We start from the raw sequence: 19,295 nt of genomic DNA on the forward strand, positions 1-19,295 counted from the left end.
AATTTGAACTCATTCAACCTGGCTGCAGAAGTCTCAACCTCCACACAAAATCCTGTGCCTTTATATTGTTTTTCACTTACGTTATCCCATTTGATCCTCACAAATAAGCCCTGTGGCATGCTAGATCAAGTACTACTATTATCAGGGAACTGTGGATTAGTGAGGTTAATTACACAGTGACAAAGCCCCATATTTGAAATCAGATGCCTCATAACCAGTAGAAAAATATACTGGCACGTGTTCTAACCCAAACAGGAGCATAGGCAGTACAAATGTATAAGCCAGGGATGGCACTGATACATTTCCTGAAATGGATATTAAAAAAAAAAAAACCATGCTCCCCACACCATACACCTATGTTACAGCTTGTATTAATTTCCTAGGCCTCTTGTAACAAAGTACCACAAACTGGGTGGTTTAGAACAACAGAAATGCATTGTCTCACAGTTCTGGAGGCCGGAAGTTTGAAATTAAAGTGCTGGTATGGTTGTGGGGATGTGTACTTATCCACCTCCCCCATCTTCTCTAGCCTTTGCCTGAACTCTGGATGGATTAAACGTAGAAGAAAATACCTGTTACACAGCTGTGTAACTCAAGACTAGTCTAGGGCTCCAGAGAATGGAGGGAAGAACGGGCCCCTGATGGAGAAGGGGGATCCTGTTCACCCTCCCTCCTTAGAGAGTAGCTGCATTAATACGAACTTCAATTATATCCTGTACAAAATAGGCAGACTGTATGACTGATTAAAATGTAATCTCAGAATATTTTTTCTCTCCTTAATTATGTATTTCACTTTGCATGAGGATGACTCAAACCTCCAACAGTTGCATTATGGGGGAGAAAGCCTCCAAGAAAGGGTGTAGCTGTGTGTGAAGTTGCTCCAGGGACATCAGTGCAGTTAGTGAATTAATTATCTGAGGCATTATCAAAGGACAATTTGTATCTGAATATCACAGATGTCAGAACTAGCAGAAACCTCAGAGATAATATATTTAAATCATCTATATTAAGGGCTACAAAATGAACCTCAAGGGAGCCTGAGACAGTATTGAACATTGCTGGTTGGAATTTGAGTCCAGACACCTGACTCCCAGTTTATGGTCATCTTTATCCTGCTTTAGCTTATGTTCTTTGCCCTATTAAGTCAGTGCATTCAAAGATACAGATTAGTGACGATCTAAGTGAAATGTAGATATAAATGTACCTCTATTTATCGCCAGAATAAAGCCCCTTTCTAATCTCATTTCTCTTTGCGAGGACACAGAAAATATGCTGAATAAGCAAATGGGCGTTTGGAACGCAACACATACTGCTAGTTTGGGGTGGAAATGGGGAAAAGGGAGGCTTTGCAGTGGGAGAGATGAAAGGTAGGGATTGTAAATCAGCCTGGATCCTTGTTTAGCATTTGTAGGTCTGATAGAAGATAATCTCGATGGTTTAAGGGCCTGAGATGGTTGCCAGTCTGTGACAGGTCTTTTAAAATTAAAATCAAGTTTAAAATTAAAATCAAAGGGACTTGTCAGGTCTCTTTATCTTCTTTGAGTCTTTTGTAAGACTCCCTTCATCAACAGAGCTACATAAGGCGTATAATTTGGTTACTAAGGTAACAATGTATTTTCGAGCAAATAATAAATGGGTCATGTCTTTGAAGAAAAAACTGATTTGTGAAATGAAAAGCAAATTAAGCTCAGAGTGCTTTTCTTTGATATCACCATGAAAGTGAGGGTGGCAGACCTGTCATTTAATGTAGTTAAAGATGAGAATTCAGCATTCAAGAATTTATAACCATGCTTTCTGCATTTCTTTATCCATTTTGAAGCTTTTATTTAACATGACTCATCCCCAAAAAGCTACAATTAGTAGACTGCCTTTTTCCCCCCAAATTACTAATTTACTTTTATTGAAGTATTGTTGGTGTATATTATATAAGTTACAGGTATACAATACACCGACTCAGTTTTCAAAAGTTATACTCCATTTATAGTTATTATTATAATATGTTGACTGTATTCCTGTGTTATGCAATCTATCCTTATAGCTTATTTTATACACAGTAGTTTGCACCTCTTAATCCCCGACCCCATGTTGCTCTCTTTGAGAATGCCTTTTTAAGTTAAGTGAGGCTTATTTACTATATACTGAAATACACGGTTTTGCTTGCTACTTCAATCTTTAATACACATCTCGATTAATATAATGCCTTAAACATGTTTGTCTCTCCGCTTTGCAAATAATAAAATGTGTCTATATCCATGACTATTATGTAATATTTGATAGTGTCAGGATTAACATCTTATTTTCTTAGTGATACGTTAACAATAGGGAGATTGGGTGGAGGGAATGTGGCAAATTCTTGTACTACCTTTGCAACGCTTTTCCAAGTATGAAACTATTATAAAATAAGCAATTTATTAAACAATAAAATTACGTGCACATACTTATATTTTCAAACTCAGAGCCACTATAGACGATATATCAACTCTAAAAAATAAAATAAAATAAAACAAATTTAGAACTAGCCATTAATAATAGACATTGACTCCTGGGACCCCCTAAAGAACAAGGATTCAACCATGCTATTTTAAATTGGCTGTTGTTCTGAAGTAGCCGTGCTTCCATTCTTAATCCCTCAATCCATCACTCACAGTTCCCTTTCCAGAATGCCAGCTGGGAACAAGCTAAACTCCTTTATGGCTCTGAGAGAGGAATCGCATAGAGTCCTTATCACACACAGAGGTATTCAAAACTTGATCCCACCTCTCCTTCCAGTCTCGTCTTCTACCCTCTGCCACTGTCACTCCATCTCCAGTTTAACAATTAATTTTCAGTTCTCTAAATCTACCATGCCATAATGCCTTGATACTTTATTAAGCATGGAGTTATCTCTGCCTGGAATGTTATTTCCGATTTACCTCTGATTGTTATATCCTTCAAGATTCAATGTATTTCTCGCTAACTTTCCTCGGTCACTTTTTTCTCCCGGTCCCATAAAGCCTTGCATATCTCTACTATAGATATTTACATTATTTGCATTGCTGCTTTTAATACCAGCCTGGAAATTTTAAAAGAAATGAATGTACTTCTACTTCTTTCACTGTTATATACTTAGCATGTATAAATGTTCACACAAGTGCTCACATAACATGAATGAATGAAATACAAATGTTTAATATTGTCAAAATAAATGTGTCAAAGAAAACATTTTTCAGAGTAACTAGAGTAAAGCCAATGTGTGAAATAATTTAAATCTGTTACTCATTTAAATGTTTGTGATCTAATAGATCCTCAAAAAATTAGAGCATGGGGTGAGTAACTTATTTGTCTTTTGGAATAGAATATATTTTAGCATATTTGTATAATTATATGAAACTATTAAATGGGAAATAGTAAGCTATCTACATTTCTACAAGCTGAATATTTCTTTTAAAAGCATAATAAAAAAAGATAAATGCACTTAGTTTCGTGACTGGGTTGAGTAATTTTTTTTAGCTCTGTAGTAGGTCTCAAACGTTAAAATTTTGTTTTCTAGGTTGGTATTATTAATATTATAAAAATTAGTAAAATGGTTACAGCATATTAGTGAACTAAAAAGAGGTAAATTTTAACCATACCAGAGGAAAGGAATGTAGTTATAATGTCAATTTGTGAAAACCTTTATTTCTACAAGTTAGGAAATACATAAATATATGATGATTTTATTAGTTTTGAGCATAATAATTTCAAGATACATGTTGATTTTATTTAGAAAACAGTGGAAAGCAATTTATTAGGAAGAAAGAAGTCTGGTTCCCAGCCTTAGCTCAGTTACTAAGAAACTTTGCCACCCTGAACCAAATAATGTTGGATCTCAGTGATTTTGTACGTGAAATAAGGCAATTAATATTTGCTCTGCCTTCTCACTTTGTTATTTTGAAGATCACCTTAAAAAATGAGCGTGGAAATTCTTTGAACTGTATCAAGTATGATTCACATGTTTTTATATTACATATAAAACTGCAGAGGAACTTTTAGTGAAATCTCAGATCTTTTTATTACAATGTACTCTCTGCCAAACTACATAACCTAAGACTATTTTTCAATATGTGGGAGTTGGAGCTATATAAAGATGAATGTGAACAAATAAAGACACAAAAAACTAACAACTTTGATGTAATGCAATCAAATGCACTAGGGATAAAATTCTCATAACTCTTATGTCACAGAATGAAAGCAAGACTTGAGCCCCCCATGAAGTAAGAAAACAAGACTTCTCTCAGGACCTTTCCTCAGAACTCCCAGGCCTCCCTTCACCACCCTCAGCCACATTCAAAGACAGCAAATAAGACCAAGTTTGTGTCCATACGTTAAGTAAACGAAGCCCTGTGCCAGTTTGTGTGTTGGCCACTTTTAGATCGTTGATTCTCGCATAGATGAAGAAAATGGAATTTCTCTGTTGCTTTACCAAGTCATTTGGAAATTTGAGAAAATAAAATTATTTCCTGGTTCTCGAAATTTTTCTTTGCAGATAACCTGACAGTCATTTGCAATGAAGAAGAAGAAATAAGGGGAATTGTAGTCAAAGGCTCTGCCCAAAGCGGCATTATCTTATTGTCATCTTAAAAAGGTGTACAACAAGCTGAACTATTCAACACCCTTTACGTGTCACCGTGCTTGTTTTGAGAAGTGCATCCACTCTTTTTTTTTTTTTTTTTCCATATGCACTTTTGATTGGCAGAGGTTGTCATGGTGGCAAAGTTTGGGGATATGAGAAGAAGTAAGTCATGAGCTTCTATTCTTCAGGGGATTGCTTTCCTTGGAGGGACTCAAGCAAGCCTACAGCCATTGCAGTACGAGTTGTTAAGATTTTAGAGGGTTATGTCTGCTCCGAGAACCATGGTGGGAAGGGAAAAGTCACAGAAGAAATGATGCTTGATTTCAATTTGTAAGAATAAAATTTTGTCATAAATATTGTTGTAAGTAGAACATTATGTAGAAGGAGAATGCCTGTGAAAACCCAAATTATGAAAAACATGATAAATATAGGGAATTCCAAGTAAAATATATAGTATATGAATTATTTTCTTTGGAACCCCCTAACAAAGTATCCAAAACCATGTGGCTTAGGACGACTGAAATGTCTTGTGTCACAGTTCTGGAGGTTAGAAATCTAGGATCAAGTTATCTGCAGGGTCAGTTCCTTCGGAGGGCTGTGAGTAATGCCGGAGTATCACATATGCTTTCTTCCCTCTAGTTTTACAGAAAGTGCTCACCTCTCTTCAGTAAGTCTTATCCTTAGATCGGTGACATTGCTTCTACTTTGTTCCTCTCTTGGACTTTTTTTCATCAGCTACTTTTGGCGTTTGTCCCTCTTCCTCTCAACTGGCTCCTTCTGAATACATCATAAATATGTTAGTGTCTCTCATATTAAAAAAGGAAAGAAAGAAAACCCATAAAATCTCCTTTCTCATCCACATATTCTATCCAAAAATACCTCCAGCTCTCTCCTTCCTTGTACTCAGGAAAGAGAAAAGTAAGTAATCTCTACCTCTGTTTCATCACCTCTTTGAATGATTCTTAAATGTACTGGGTTTGGATTCCAGACCTCCTGCTCCACTGCTCTGTACCTGCTATCCAGTGTCATTTTTCAGTTCGGGTGATATTTGCAGGACACATCTGCTTACTCAACAACTTCCTTGGGAGATACCAAACACAGGATTCCCTACGTTGAACTTTATAAATCTAGTCCTCCTCCTATTCACCAGCTTGGTAAACACCATCAGTCACCCATCGCACAAGCCAGAGACGTCTGGGTGTCTTCTGATACTCCTCTGTTCCTCTCATCGCCTATGTTTAAATAGTTACTAAATACTTGGATCTCTTATATGTTCTGCGTCTCCATCCCCATGGCTGCTGCTGTGGTTCACTGTACATGGTTTTTCACTGGGCTATTGAAATAGGATTCCATTCCATTTTGGGCATTAAAAGCTCCCTCTCTGTTTTGACCAATGTCTAAATTATCTTTTGTTTTTGCTTTTGTTTGTCTGTGGTGAGTGATGGATTCACCAGAGACTTCCAGATGAAAGCTGTTGATTGTTTTCTTAGAAAATTGCACATTGCCCCATGCACAGAAGCCCACACTTTGTTGTAGTGATGTCGGGGGAGTTCACAGACTCCCTGAGATCTACCCGTGAATTCTGTGGTTCAAACCAATTTCTTGCCACATTCTCCAACACCTCCAGCAATGCCAAAATACTTACAATGCCCCTTGAATGCCATGTTGTTTCTTGATTCATAATGCTTCCTCACACGACCACTGGCTGCCCCATTTACTTGATGAACAGGATAAAACCCACTCATCTTCTCCCCTAAGGCTCACCTTAGCCTAAGCTCACCTCTAAACCCATTCTCATTCTTTCTTCACACGTACAGATCTGGGTTGTTTCCCTCCCTTATGATGCTATAATAAGTGACTACTATCCAGAGACAATAAAATAACCGTGGGTGGGCAGTACAGTTTAAGGGTAAAGAGTCTTGGAGTCAGGATTGCATATGGGTTTGAATGCATGGCAGGAAGGGGAGTATTTGGTAAATAGTGTAATAGCCTCTGGCTCAGGTATTGAGAGTTTAAGTCTGAGAAGGAAGAAATTTATTCTGAGAAGTTAGTACCATCTGAGGGTTTATGATACAAGTGGCATTTAAATTGGGTTTGAAAACTGTACTGGATTTGGGAATGCAAAGATTGAAGGTGGAGAAGAAGATGAGTTAGAGGTCTCAGACCTAGGTGGCATTTATTAAGCTGTTTTTGATTTTAGAAATTAGAATCTTAGGTGTATTATTTGACTCTTTCTATAGAATTAATCACAAGAAATTAGCTTTATGTGATTCATGTGGCTTACTTCTGACCCATGTCTTTATTTCATGTCAGAAAAGTCATTTGTTAGAATTCCTGCTGAGCTCATTTTCTAATTGTCAGGTCACCATTGTATTTTCTGATTTGTAAAATTTGGGACATTGTTTCATCAGATGTGTTTTTTTAGAAAGTCTAATCTTACAGGAAATTCATTTAAAAAGTACTCTATGGATTAAAAGGCTCCCGGTTTATACTAGGACGTCAGAGGCTCTGTGAAGTCCTATGGTGAAGAAACTTCACTTGCCTGACTCACCTCTTTACAATTTATCTGAATATAGAACCCCCTTTTCCAATAATAGCTGTTGCTACCTCAAAGGACTATTTCTTCACACTTTGAGGAATTACAATGAACTATAAATATTCTCCCCGTACACACTGTCTTTCCAAATAGTCATTTATTAAGCATCCCAGATAAGGTGTTCTACATTTTAGTTTACATCTCAAAGATTCCAAAATACTCCTTAACTTAAAATACTTAAATCATAAGTTATGTATGTGTTTCAAATATTTTTAATTAACCTATTGTAAGAGGACTATTTTAATATATCACAAAAAAATCGAGTCACGGTTATCACAGAACTTTTGGAACCGAAAGGTGGCTAGATTTCAAATGGTTTTCTTCATCATTCTTTTGAGAAAACTAAAGGCTAGAGAAGTTTAAGAACTTTGTGAATCCTACAAGTGATTCTGCAGTAAAACCAAGGCTTAAAAGAGAATGCCTTGAATAAGAGCCCAGTATTCTTTTGTTGCTCACTAATAGAATCCATTGCTTAATAATGCATTTATAAATAATGAAACTGATCCTGCTGCGATGACAGCTGAGATTTTTTCATGACTTAAGTTTTGAAACAAAACTAGAAGAGTTTATGTAAATGCCCAATTTCAAATGTATAATCATGACTAGACACTGTTGAAATGATATTGACCTAATTGAGAACAAAAGCTTTAAAATAATTTAAAAATAAAATTGTACTATTCTGAAAAAAAAGTTTTTAAAATATCTAGTCTTTTGGAAATGTTAACTCTGTAAAACCCAGAATATAAAGAGGAAGTCAGATTCTTTTCCTTCCTATTTGGTTGTTTAGTTTCTCACTTTATAAAATGTTTTTTTACAACATGAAACCACTCTTGGGGATCAAAGTCATTGGGTGAACACAGCAGATTGTGCTTATTAGTTGATTCTAACCAGTTCTGTGGTTTAAACGGTTTAAGCATAAGTTGTTTTTCCAAGTCAGAGGCATTTCCGTCTGTTAGGAAATAGGGACCTTCAAAATTTGCTTCCACTGTGGCACCACATCATAGCCCCTTCCTTGCTAACTGAAAAAGTCAGGAGCAATTGTCAACCACAGGAAAAAAAAAAATTAAAAGGGAGAATATATTTTATCTTATTCTTTTAAGTTACTTTCTTTTATTATAATTTCATTTTATTATTAAGAATGCCATAATAATACAGTATTTGGGAACTGTCAAGGTATAAAGGCACATGCTTCTAAATTTTTTTTTTACTTAAAGAGAGTGTTTTTTGTGTATATAAAAAAACCTCCTAACTTCCAGGAAATACACTCAACCTTTTCAAGATTAAGGAAATAACATCACATACATTATTTTAACTCCACAATATTAAATGCAAAATAGAAGTCCAGTGGACTTAGCTCCCCAACATGTCTCTAATTTTATCATCATGTGGAAAATTAATGTTGCAAAGTCAAACCTGGCAATAAAATATATGGGATAAGATATATTTGCTAAAGCATGAGGTATATTTGCTGAAGTATATATTCAGAATGTTGCCATTAGTAAGAGTATATGTTACATTGAGAAATCATACTTGCAATTTTAAAATGTCTTAATCTTTCAGATATTCTACTCTCCCCTGGCCCTCTTCATACCACCTTCAGTATATGCTGTTCATCTTCAGTTTAATCTTCTCTACCAGTTTTGGATCCACACAAAGGTAATTTTTTTTCTTAAGTTTTATACCTAAATAGTTAGCCTAAAGCAATGTCCTGGAAATCCACCAGCAGCTGATTTATTGTGTAAGAAAAATCTTTGTCTGCCTTCTTTAAGGAGAAACATCTGTTCATTTTTATTCCTTTTTACTGAATATATATTGCAAAGTTTATAAGAAGCAATGAGGCCAGTTGGTCTCAATTAAATAAAACAATTTTTGAACTATTAAGTACCAAAACATTTTAATACTATATTCAATGCAATATCTTCCTGTATTACAGTTTATTAAACATTGCTCACCAAAAGATGTTGAGATTCATTTCAATTTAGAGATGCAAGTTTATATATAATTATATATTTGTAAATATATATACTATTTATTTATTTAATGTATTATTTATAATAATGATTATATTTATAATAAAATTTCTTAAGTAATATTTAATTATATATAAATTTATAATATTTATACATTTTTATTTATAGATATACATATATCAATCAATGGAAACTCCTTGAAAACTTTAAAAAAGCTTAATGCTTAAAGAAAGTATCAAAGTGCTTTTTGACTAAAAATCTTGCTCCAATTTTAAAGTTTAGGTTTTATTTAAAGTGAATTCAATATATTGTTAATTTTTTCCCCCAGAGAAGTGAACAAATATAATTTCTCGGGTCTTCTGTGGTATCTCAAATTGTCAGACTTGAATGTTTGCAGATAGATCATTAAGGAACTGATTGTTTTATGAACTATCGTATTGGTCTGGTTGCTAAATACCAAAAATCACAGACCCAGAAAAATTCTTACTTATACACATGAGAACCCTTTCAAGCATTTGGTATTTATTGGAAGCCTTTTGAAGTTCAATAGGAAGCATGTTGACAGGTGTTGCAACTGGTTGAACAATACTGCAAATCACAGCTGCATTAGATGCCAGAGCTTGATACAACAAAGTGCATTATTTCATTAATCTGCAACGTTTCATGCTACTGCTTTACGTGGGATAAAAAGACTATTACCGTAACTTTGGACATATGTGACATTATTTGAAGATCTGTCATGAGATAGTATTGCATTTTATGGTAGCTGACATACATCAAACAGTCAATAGTACAACCATCTGAAAGAGTTGTTGAGGCCAATTCTGACTCTAGAGGTCAAAGACCAAATTTGTTTAAATCAGTGGAGGGAAGCTTTCTGATGATTTACATGGAGGGGTTAAAGGAGAATTACGTTTTTATAGCAGCTCTGCTCCAGGTCATGCCACGCGTTGGGTCCCGTGTTAGTCTGGATACGGAACAATGGTGCCTAAGTAACTTCCGCCTTTTCCTGGGGCCCTCTGAGAAGTCCGAAAGCCAGGGCTTCAGATCCATCTCAGAAGGTAAATGAGGAATGCAGGAAAGCCAGTGGTCAGACATTTCTTTGAAAGCTCAGAACTTCCATGTGGCTTCATTTCACACTCAAAAGCAATGCTGTGGAACCTCTCCCCTGTGTTGCACTTCATCCTTTGCAAGGGCTGCACTTTGCACAGTTACTGCAGTCGAGCTGTGCAGAAGCAAGAATATCCTTCTGAAATTAAAGTCTGATTCTTAGAATTTTAAATTATATCATTAGCTGTGAGTCTATTTCTAAGATTTTTACTTAATTACATTCATTATTATAGACAGCATACTGTTATTCATTTACCTGTAATAAAACCATTCAGGAAGTAGAGCCAAAAGGATTGTAACAGTGGCTGCTTCTGGAGAGAGGGGCAGGTGGTATAGAGAACTGGAGCGAGAACACTTACATTTATTTTTTTGGTATTCATGCTCTTGCCCTACCTTTAAAAATTAAATGTTAATATGCACTAGATTAAGAAATAAAAGGTGAAAACTGAAAACAATGACCTTTAGTCTAGAAGAATACCCACCGTGTGACTCTGAGACACGTTAGCCCCTTAGGCCACTTTGGCACTGTTCAGTTTCAGGTATCACGGTTGGGTCTCCATTCACAGAAAAAAGCCTATGAGCCACACACATGGCGATGTTGGCTGCAGAGCCCTGTACACGCTTGCCTGGAGGTTTAATTTCTTACCAGTTGTTTCACCTGCTTATATCCATAAACTCAGTTCTCACTCTGAGGGGAATCTGGCATTAAGGAGGTACTGATTTTCCAAAATCAAAGAAAAGTTTATTCCCTTCAATCAGGTGATGATCAAAGGAAGAAAAAAAAAAAAAACTAACAACATGCTTTTGAAATATTGTTGATGAGACATGAAATAGGTCATAAAACAAGCTAAAGAGTTTAAAATGAAATTTTCTGTTTACTTTTGAGTTACTTCAGTGCAGAAGCGATAGCATCTACTCCCTTCTTTTTTTGAGTTATAAAATATTTTACTTAAAACTGTATTCTGTGGCCTAATTTTTATGACTACTTTTTTGTTTACATAGTCCATTATACTCTTTTCTTTTGAGTTTACTAAATGGAATTAGAAAAAATTATTTAATATGTTTTAAACTTAGTAACTGGACACTATAGTTACTTTTTAAGATATTAGATGATGCTTGAGTATTAACTGATTTACACAATACAGTAACAATAGTAACTTTACCTATTACCTTTGATTTAACTTAAATTTACTATCATATTGTTCATGTACATATCAGAGGATGTTTGGGCAAAGAAATATAAAAAAGAAACAGTTAGTTGGTATCCAAGATTTGGGCCGTATAACTTGATGATTTTTTATAGCGCTAAGCTCAAGCATCTATGAGTAACATTATTTTCAGTTGCAAACATAATAAGCAGTCTCTTTATGTACTAATAGGAACAGATTTCCAAATAAATCAGGCTGCATAAGGAAGTATAGTGTATGCCAATATTTATATCTAAAAAAAGAAAACAACTCTATGTTTTCCTGTATTCATACATGCCTAAAATGTCTCTAGAAGTACATGTGGATAGTCAGCCATTTTCCGAGGGGAAAGATATTCGGAATGGCTGAGAGGTAGGCTTAGAATAAGATATTAACATTAATTTTTCCCTTTCTATTGCGGGTTAAGAGCCATCTCTTTGTGGTAATGTATCCCTCATAATGAATGATCATGAGCAGCATTGCATGTATTTATTGGACATCAATATATTTGCTTTAAGGAACTGTCTGTTCAAGCACTTACTTTTATTATGGTGTTTGCTTAAGTTGATTTGTTGGAGTTCTTTATAGATTCTAGATATAAATCAGTGTCAGATATATGTATTTTAAGTATATTCCCCAACTTGTATGGTTTTCATTTTCTTCCTAATGATTTTCATGAAAAGAAATACTGAATTTTGAAGATTAATTTATCAGGAAAAAATTTTTATGTTTAGGTTTATTTCATTGTATTTTTCTCTAAGAAATATTTGACTATCACAAACTCAAAGAAATTACCCTAGGATTTCCTTTGGAAATTTTTGAGTTTTAATTTTACCTTTGGGTCTATTAATACTGGAATAAACTTTTGTGAATTTTATTTGGTAGGGGTCAAAATTCATTATTTCTAGGCATACATCCACTTATTCCAACACATTTATTATGGATACTTTCTTTTATCCATTGGATTATTTAGGTTCTTTGTTGAAAAGAAATTGACCATGTATGATTGGATCTAATTTTAGACTTCTCGTCCATTGACTCCTTTGTCTCCTCTTATATAGTCCCTCATTTTATTGATTACTATAGCTTTATAGGAAGAACTGTTCATAAAATTTGGAAGATAATTTGTTTTAAAATCCTCTAGGCCTTTTCTCATGCACAACTTTGTGATCTTTGAATAAAAATTTTATTCCTTTCTTTCCTGTATTTTTGTCATGTATTTATTTTTATTGCCTTATTGGTTAGCGTTCACAGACAGTGTATTTTAAATCAAATTTTGGAATCTGGCCATTATTTCCTTAAATATTGGCTCTGTACTTTTCTCTATCTCTTCTGTTGGGACTCCAAATACTTGTTTATTAGACTACTTGATGTAATGCTCTGTAATTTAAAATTTTGCTTTTTTTCTTATTTGGATAGGATAAGTTCTATCAATTTGTCTTCAGGTTCATTTACACTTTTACTTGCTCTTACCACTCTGCTTTTAAGCCCGTTCAGTGACTTCTCACATCAGATATGTTTTAAATTTTGTTCCTTTGCTGGAATTATCACTCATTATGACTATCTTTTCCTTTAAGTCTTTTTTTTAGCTTATTTATTTATTTTTAACATTTTTTATTGATTTAGAATCATTTTACAATGTTGTGTCAAATTCCAGTGTAGAGCACAATTTTTCAGTTATACATGAACATATATGTATTCATTGTCACATTTTTTTCTCTGTGAGGTACCATAAGAGCTTGTGTATATTTCCCTGTGCTATACAGTATAATCTTTTTATCTATTCTACAATTTTGAAATCCTGCCTATCCCTTCCCACCCTCCGCCCCCTTGGCAACCACTAAGTCTTAATTGTAATAATTATGCTTAAATTCTGGCTTGCTGATTCTAACATCTGAGTCATGTGCAAGTCCTATGCACTTCAATTAACTGTTTTTTTCCTTGATATAGATCACATTTTTTTTCTATGTATACTTAGTGAATTATTATTAGAGAATCTTTATGGCAGATTTGCTGTAGGGAATCTAGATTCTGTTTTATTCCTTTGAACATTTTTTTAAATTATAGGTGGCAGCAACATAATTAGCTAACCATCTTGTATTTTTGGAGGCTCTGATTTGCACTTTGATAAGACATGTCTTTTAGTACTGTCTTAAGTCCTGGGGCATATTTTTTATCCTTGGTGGTCTTTTATCTTAGGGCAAGGTCTGCCTTTTTTTCATTTGTTTTTGATGAAATGCCTAAGGTGTTTATATAAAGCCCATTTTACTTGCTAGGATATGAGTTCTAAATTCTCTCTTGCCAGTACCAGGCAGCAGTTGAAATTTCTCCTTAGAAATTTTCTAGCTTTTTACCTTCTTAGCTTTTTAGCAAGTTCCTTAGTGTCTTGTCCTATACATGAATAATTTAAGAGTCAGCCAAGATTCTTAATTCAAGAGTCAGGTTTAAGGGAGATTTGTGTGCAGGTATTGTGACTCCTTCCTCTGTGGTGCCTTTCTTTCTGGAATTTCTTTCAATTTACACTCACTCTTGCAGTCTCAAAATGTGACCAGCACTTTCTCTGAAAGATCTACCACCCTCACCTCCTCTTCTCCTTGCAATCAGAACATGCTTTAGGGTAGCCATTCTAGTAGAATCCTACTGTGCCGGCTATATGTATACCGAGAACAAACATTATTATCAGTGATCTAGATGACATGCTTTGAGGACAACAAGTTGTTCTCATCAGGAACACTATATACTCATGCAACTGCCCCAATCTTTTTTTTGGGGATACATTTATGATAGACTATATAATAAGGGTCAGTAGAAATTAGAGTACAGGAGAACTGCAAAAATGTAATGTGCATAGATAGAAAGCATGAAAAATATGCAGTAGGATTGTGAAGCAACACAGCTAACAAGACAATAGAAGCCAGAAATTTGCAGAAGCTAGAATATATGGAGAAAAGAAAAATGTAACCCTGTAGGAGAAAAATGATAGCGTAGTAGCAGCATGAGAACAGATTTAAGATGTCTGAGTTCTTGATCATGCAACCAAGAGTGTTTTGGTTTTGCCCTTCTATATCCAACATTATGATTTTCATAGATGTTTGGCAGTATTTATCTAGTCTTCAAAATCTCACATACTCTACTCAAGAAAAGTGACACCTGGGAAGACATTCTTGAATATTTCGTATACTATAAACATGTAAACTTAATTATGAGTACTGTAAACACACAATTATTCATCTCAAGTGCTTTTTTTGAAACATAAGTTAGAAGTAAGAGGTACCATTTGTATAATGTAAACTGTGGTTTCCTTTTGTGACCTCAGAGATTAAACTGCTTGAGTTCAAATCCTGATTTCATATATTAGCATCACTAAATCCTGCCCAGTTTGCTTTACTTTCCTATGCCTCTTTCCTCATGTGTAAAGTAAGGATAGGAACAATATATAGCATTGTTGTGAGGATTATAAAAGATAGTTCATGTTACAGTCTGTTGATTAAAACAGAGTTTGACACACAAAAAAATACTAGAAAATGTTTTCAGTACTATTATTGTTGTTGTTTTTACTATTTCTACATTCTAGATACCGATTTTACTGTATGTCACTTACTAATCATTCCTAGTCATTGTTATGATTATTTGTGTACATTTTATGATATAATTTTAATGTAATACATACTTTGTTTTATAGGAATTACTAATAAAATAGATGTAGTTGTATTTTAGACTTAAATAATTAATGTACAAGTTTACTTTGGAAAAAATACATTTCTAACTACAGGAGTTTGGGATTGTGATCATGAAGTGCATTGTTCAGGTTTTTGTTATAATCTTTTTTTGTGTGATTTAGAAACTAATCATTGTACAAAATTATTAAATTTGCCATGTTTAATATATCTTTCTAAATATTTCAATTATTATATCCTACAGGCATTTCTTGAGTGCCTACAACATTCCTAGTCTTGCATGTAATAACAAAAATAAAAATTGGATAAAGACCGGAATAAGATGCAATATTCTGGTAGAAGGAGAACTAGCTGAGCTTGAAAGATGTTAAAAAAAAGACTGAAGTTTAGGAGAATAAACAGTTACAGTCATCCCAGGACAATAATTCTCAGTTACTAATAGTTATCATTGGCTAAGATGTCCTCAGGCAAATATGAGATGATGTTTCTGTTTGTCTATTTAATTACTCATTTTGTATATCATACACTTCTCAAGCACTCACTATTTTTCAGCATTTTATTAAACTATTAAATTTATTATTTATTTTAAATTAAATTTATGTTATTTATTTTATTAAATTATTAAATTGTATAAAATATTAATTTTTAAGCATTTTGACAAATATCTCATTATATCTTCATGACAACTCTATGAAATAGGTAATACTATTTCCTCCAATTAAATACAGTAAGGAACTTACTCTGGATCACACAATTGGTAAACGTCAAAGATGGGCTTCATACCAAGTGGTCAGGATCCAAATTCCCTGTTCTCATCTACTACTCTGCACAGCTTCTTACAGATGGGTCATTTCTGACCTTAATGTCGCAGTAAAATAGCTACCATGTATTAAGCATCCAGTACGTGCCAAGCAAAAATTTTTCATTTAATTCCCATAAAATAATTTGAGTCACTTAAGGCCAATTAAACTTTTACAGGTTGTAAAGAAAGAATATAAGTTCAAGTAAGTTCAGTTAATAAGGCTTTATTTTAAGGGTACATGTAGAAGTACATGCAGCAGGAAACCATACCAGAAATTTAATAGACAGTTTTAGAAAACTGGAATTTTTATATTCACCAACTCTGTGAGCAAACACCATTGCTTTTAAAGCTAAGAATACTGAGATTCTGTGGTTTATAAAAGGTAACATAGATGGCTTACAACTAATTTGGGGCCATTATTCACCCATCACACTTCTTTTTCAAACAAAACTTTTATTTGATCGTGTCTCAGTATACCATGGCATTTGGCAACAGGGTTCATAAAGAACCTATATGGCACAGTGGAAAGATCAAGGCTATTGGTAACTTAAGATCAGTTGTAACCTTGCCTGTACCAAAGTACTGTGTGACCTTTACGTGAATCTACTTGTCTCTCTTAAAATTTAATCCATTCTCAGAGGCTACTCCTGCTGAAAACTCTATGGTGATGTTCCATAGCTTGCTGAGTAAAGTCTAAATTTCTTGCATTTCATGTTTCTCATGCACTGCCTTTTAAATAGATCTCCTGGTGTATATCCCATTACTTTCCATTCTGTACAGTTCAGTCAGACTAGACCATCTCCATTTCCCAAATACATCTGCTGTATAATCATTGCAGTTTCTCTCCTTTTTACATTTTCTGCATGCTGCTATTCCATGCATTCTTTAAGGCCCAACTCAATTCCCTCTTCTCCGTAAAGTGTTTCCTTTATTAAGAGCAAATGCCTGTGTGCCTCAGGCCATGTGTCAGTCACTATAAAATTTACTTACTTGATTATACAATGTACTTATTAATACAGCTATAGTGTTCCCATTCGAAGTGAGGAAATTGAACTAGATAGAGATGAAGGAACTTGTCTAGTGTTGTTGTAGCTAGTAAGTAGATCTGGGATTCAAACCTGGTAAACAATTTTCTCTCCTTTCCTCTCTTGAAATCCTGTATTATTGATTTTACATCTCTCAGTGATGCCCCAGTTTGCCTGAAATGGTTCCAATATATGCCTTTTTCCTGGCATAATTATTAATAGCACACCCTTTCACTCTCTTAAAGTATTCATTATACACTTGCTGAGTTTTCCTCAGCTTTCATCTCTCTTACATGTTTCATTTCTACTGCCTCACCTTAATTTATGCTCTTATCATTGGTTACATAGATGATAAACAGCAAAATTCCATTTTTTTTCTATTCCCACGGACTCTTTTCTCTCCCATATATTTGCATGCGACAACTGTAATGATCAATTTAGAACCTAAATAATATTAGGGTACTCCCAGCATGAAACAAACACCAACAACAGACATTTTTAAATGGCTCTCTGTTGCCTCCAAGATACACTCAAACACCTTAAATACATACATAGATTTCAGCAGCCTTAGATGACCCTGCTTACCTTTCCAGTCTCACCCCATTAGTCAGCCAGCTAAACCACACTGCTTTTTGCTCCCTGAGCGCAACAAATATTTATTTGTTTTTTCTTCTGTATTTGCACAGACTCTCTGTGATGCCTTTTTCCCAAACATTCTCCGTGATGCAACTCAGTTACCACTTCCCCTGGAATGTCTGTTTTTCACCTCCTACTTACAGTTGAGTGCACTTTTCTTAATGCTACCCGTGTGATTATATCTGTTTCCATATGGGCAATTAATGACTAATAGCATGGGCTCTGCTGGGGGCGTAAATGAGATAACGTATTAGTTCCTTCATATGGGAAGCCCCCAGTTAATAGTAGTGGAATTTAATTCTTATACCACTATATTGTGGTGTAAGCTCTGTGCTTAGCTCTGTTCCATTATTCCCTGAGGTCCTTGAAAGCAGAAAATGTCCCTCATCTATTATGTGAACATATGTTTGTGTGCATATGTACATAGATTTTATAGATATATAATGCAAACTTTGATAAAAAACAAATAATCGTACTTAAATAAATAATTAACTATAACTTATTGATAACTATTAGTGTTAGATATTAATAAATACGTTATATGTGCACATATTTGTAATTATATTTGGAATATATGTATACCATATCTCCCCTAAGAGAGTGTGAATTTTTTTCTTTTATTTATTTATTTTTACATTTTTTTATTGAGTAATAGTTATTTTACAATGTTGTGTCAAATTCTAGTGTAGAGCACAATTTTTCAGTCATACATGAACATATATATATTCATTGTTACATTATTTTTGCTATGAGCTACCACAAGATTTGTATATTTTTCCCTATGCTGTACAGTATAATCTGGTTTATATATTCTGCATTTTAAAATCCCAGTCTGTCCCTTCCCATCCTCTGCCCCCTTGGCAACCGCAAGTTTGTATTCTATGTCTATGAGTCTGTTTCTGTTTTGTATTTATGTTTTGTTTTTGTTTTAGATTCCTCATATAAGCGATCTCATATGATATTTTTCTTTCTCTTTCTGGCTTACTTCACTTAGAATGACATTCTCCAGGAACATCCATGCTGCTGCAAATGGCATTATGTTGTCGGTTTTTGTGGCTGAATAGTATTCCATCATATAAATATACCACAGCTTCTTTATTCAGTCATCTGTTGATAGACATTTAGGCTGTTTCAATGTCTTGGCTATTGAAAATAGTGCTGCTATGAACATTGGGGTGCAGGTGTCATTTTGAAGTAGGATTTCTTCTGAATATATGCCCAGGAGCGGGATTCCTGGGTCTTATGGTAAGTCTATTCCTAGTCTTTTGAGGAATCTCCATACTGTTTTCCACAGTGGTTTTCCTTGCTTCACTCTCCCACTCTTAATGATTTAGATGTCTTCTTTTACAATTTTGCGTTTATTCTTTTTGTAATTCATGGCAGTTATCTCCTCTCCAGTTATGAGTTTCTCATTTTTGTAGCATCCTGCTGCTTTTCTATTTAGAGTAGACCTGTCAATATTTCTTTTAGCATGGATTTAGTGTTGCTAAACTCTTTTAGTTTTGTTTGTCTGTGAAGTTCTTTCTCTCTCCTTCTATTCTAAAGGATAGTCTTGCTGGATAGAGTATCCTAGGCTGCATCTTTTTTTTCATTCAGGACTTTGAATATATCTTGCCACCCCTTTCTGGCCTGTAGTGTTTGTGTAGAGAAATCAGCTGAGAGCCTTATGGGGGTTCCCCTGTAACTCACTCTTTGTTTGTC

The 19,295-nt window shown here is 34.4% G+C and overlaps 1 protein-coding gene across 4 annotated transcripts in view; it reads left to right on the top strand.

Moving 5' to 3' along the window:
• Nucleotides 1–19,295, top strand: part of AGMO (alkylglycerol monooxygenase) — a 323,670-nt gene that overhangs the window by 105,812 nt on the left and 198,563 nt on the right. For all 4 annotated transcript variants that reach the window (XR_012508187.1, XM_074367405.1, XM_010967147.3 and 1 more), the window contains exon 5: nucleotides 8,748–8,843. Coding sequence is in view for 3 of the 4 variants with exons in the window: in XM_074367405.1 (XP_074223506.1) it covers nucleotides 8,748–8,843 (96 nt within the window). In the remaining variant the exon portion in view is untranslated. The remainder of the gene's footprint in view (nucleotides 1–8,747; nucleotides 8,844–19,295) is intronic.

Source organism: Camelus bactrianus, chromosome 7, assembly GCF_048773025.1.
Source record: "Camelus bactrianus isolate YW-2024 breed Bactrian camel chromosome 7, ASM4877302v1, whole genome shotgun sequence".
NCBI classification, from domain to species: domain Eukaryota; kingdom Metazoa; phylum Chordata; class Mammalia; order Artiodactyla; family Camelidae; genus Camelus; species Camelus bactrianus.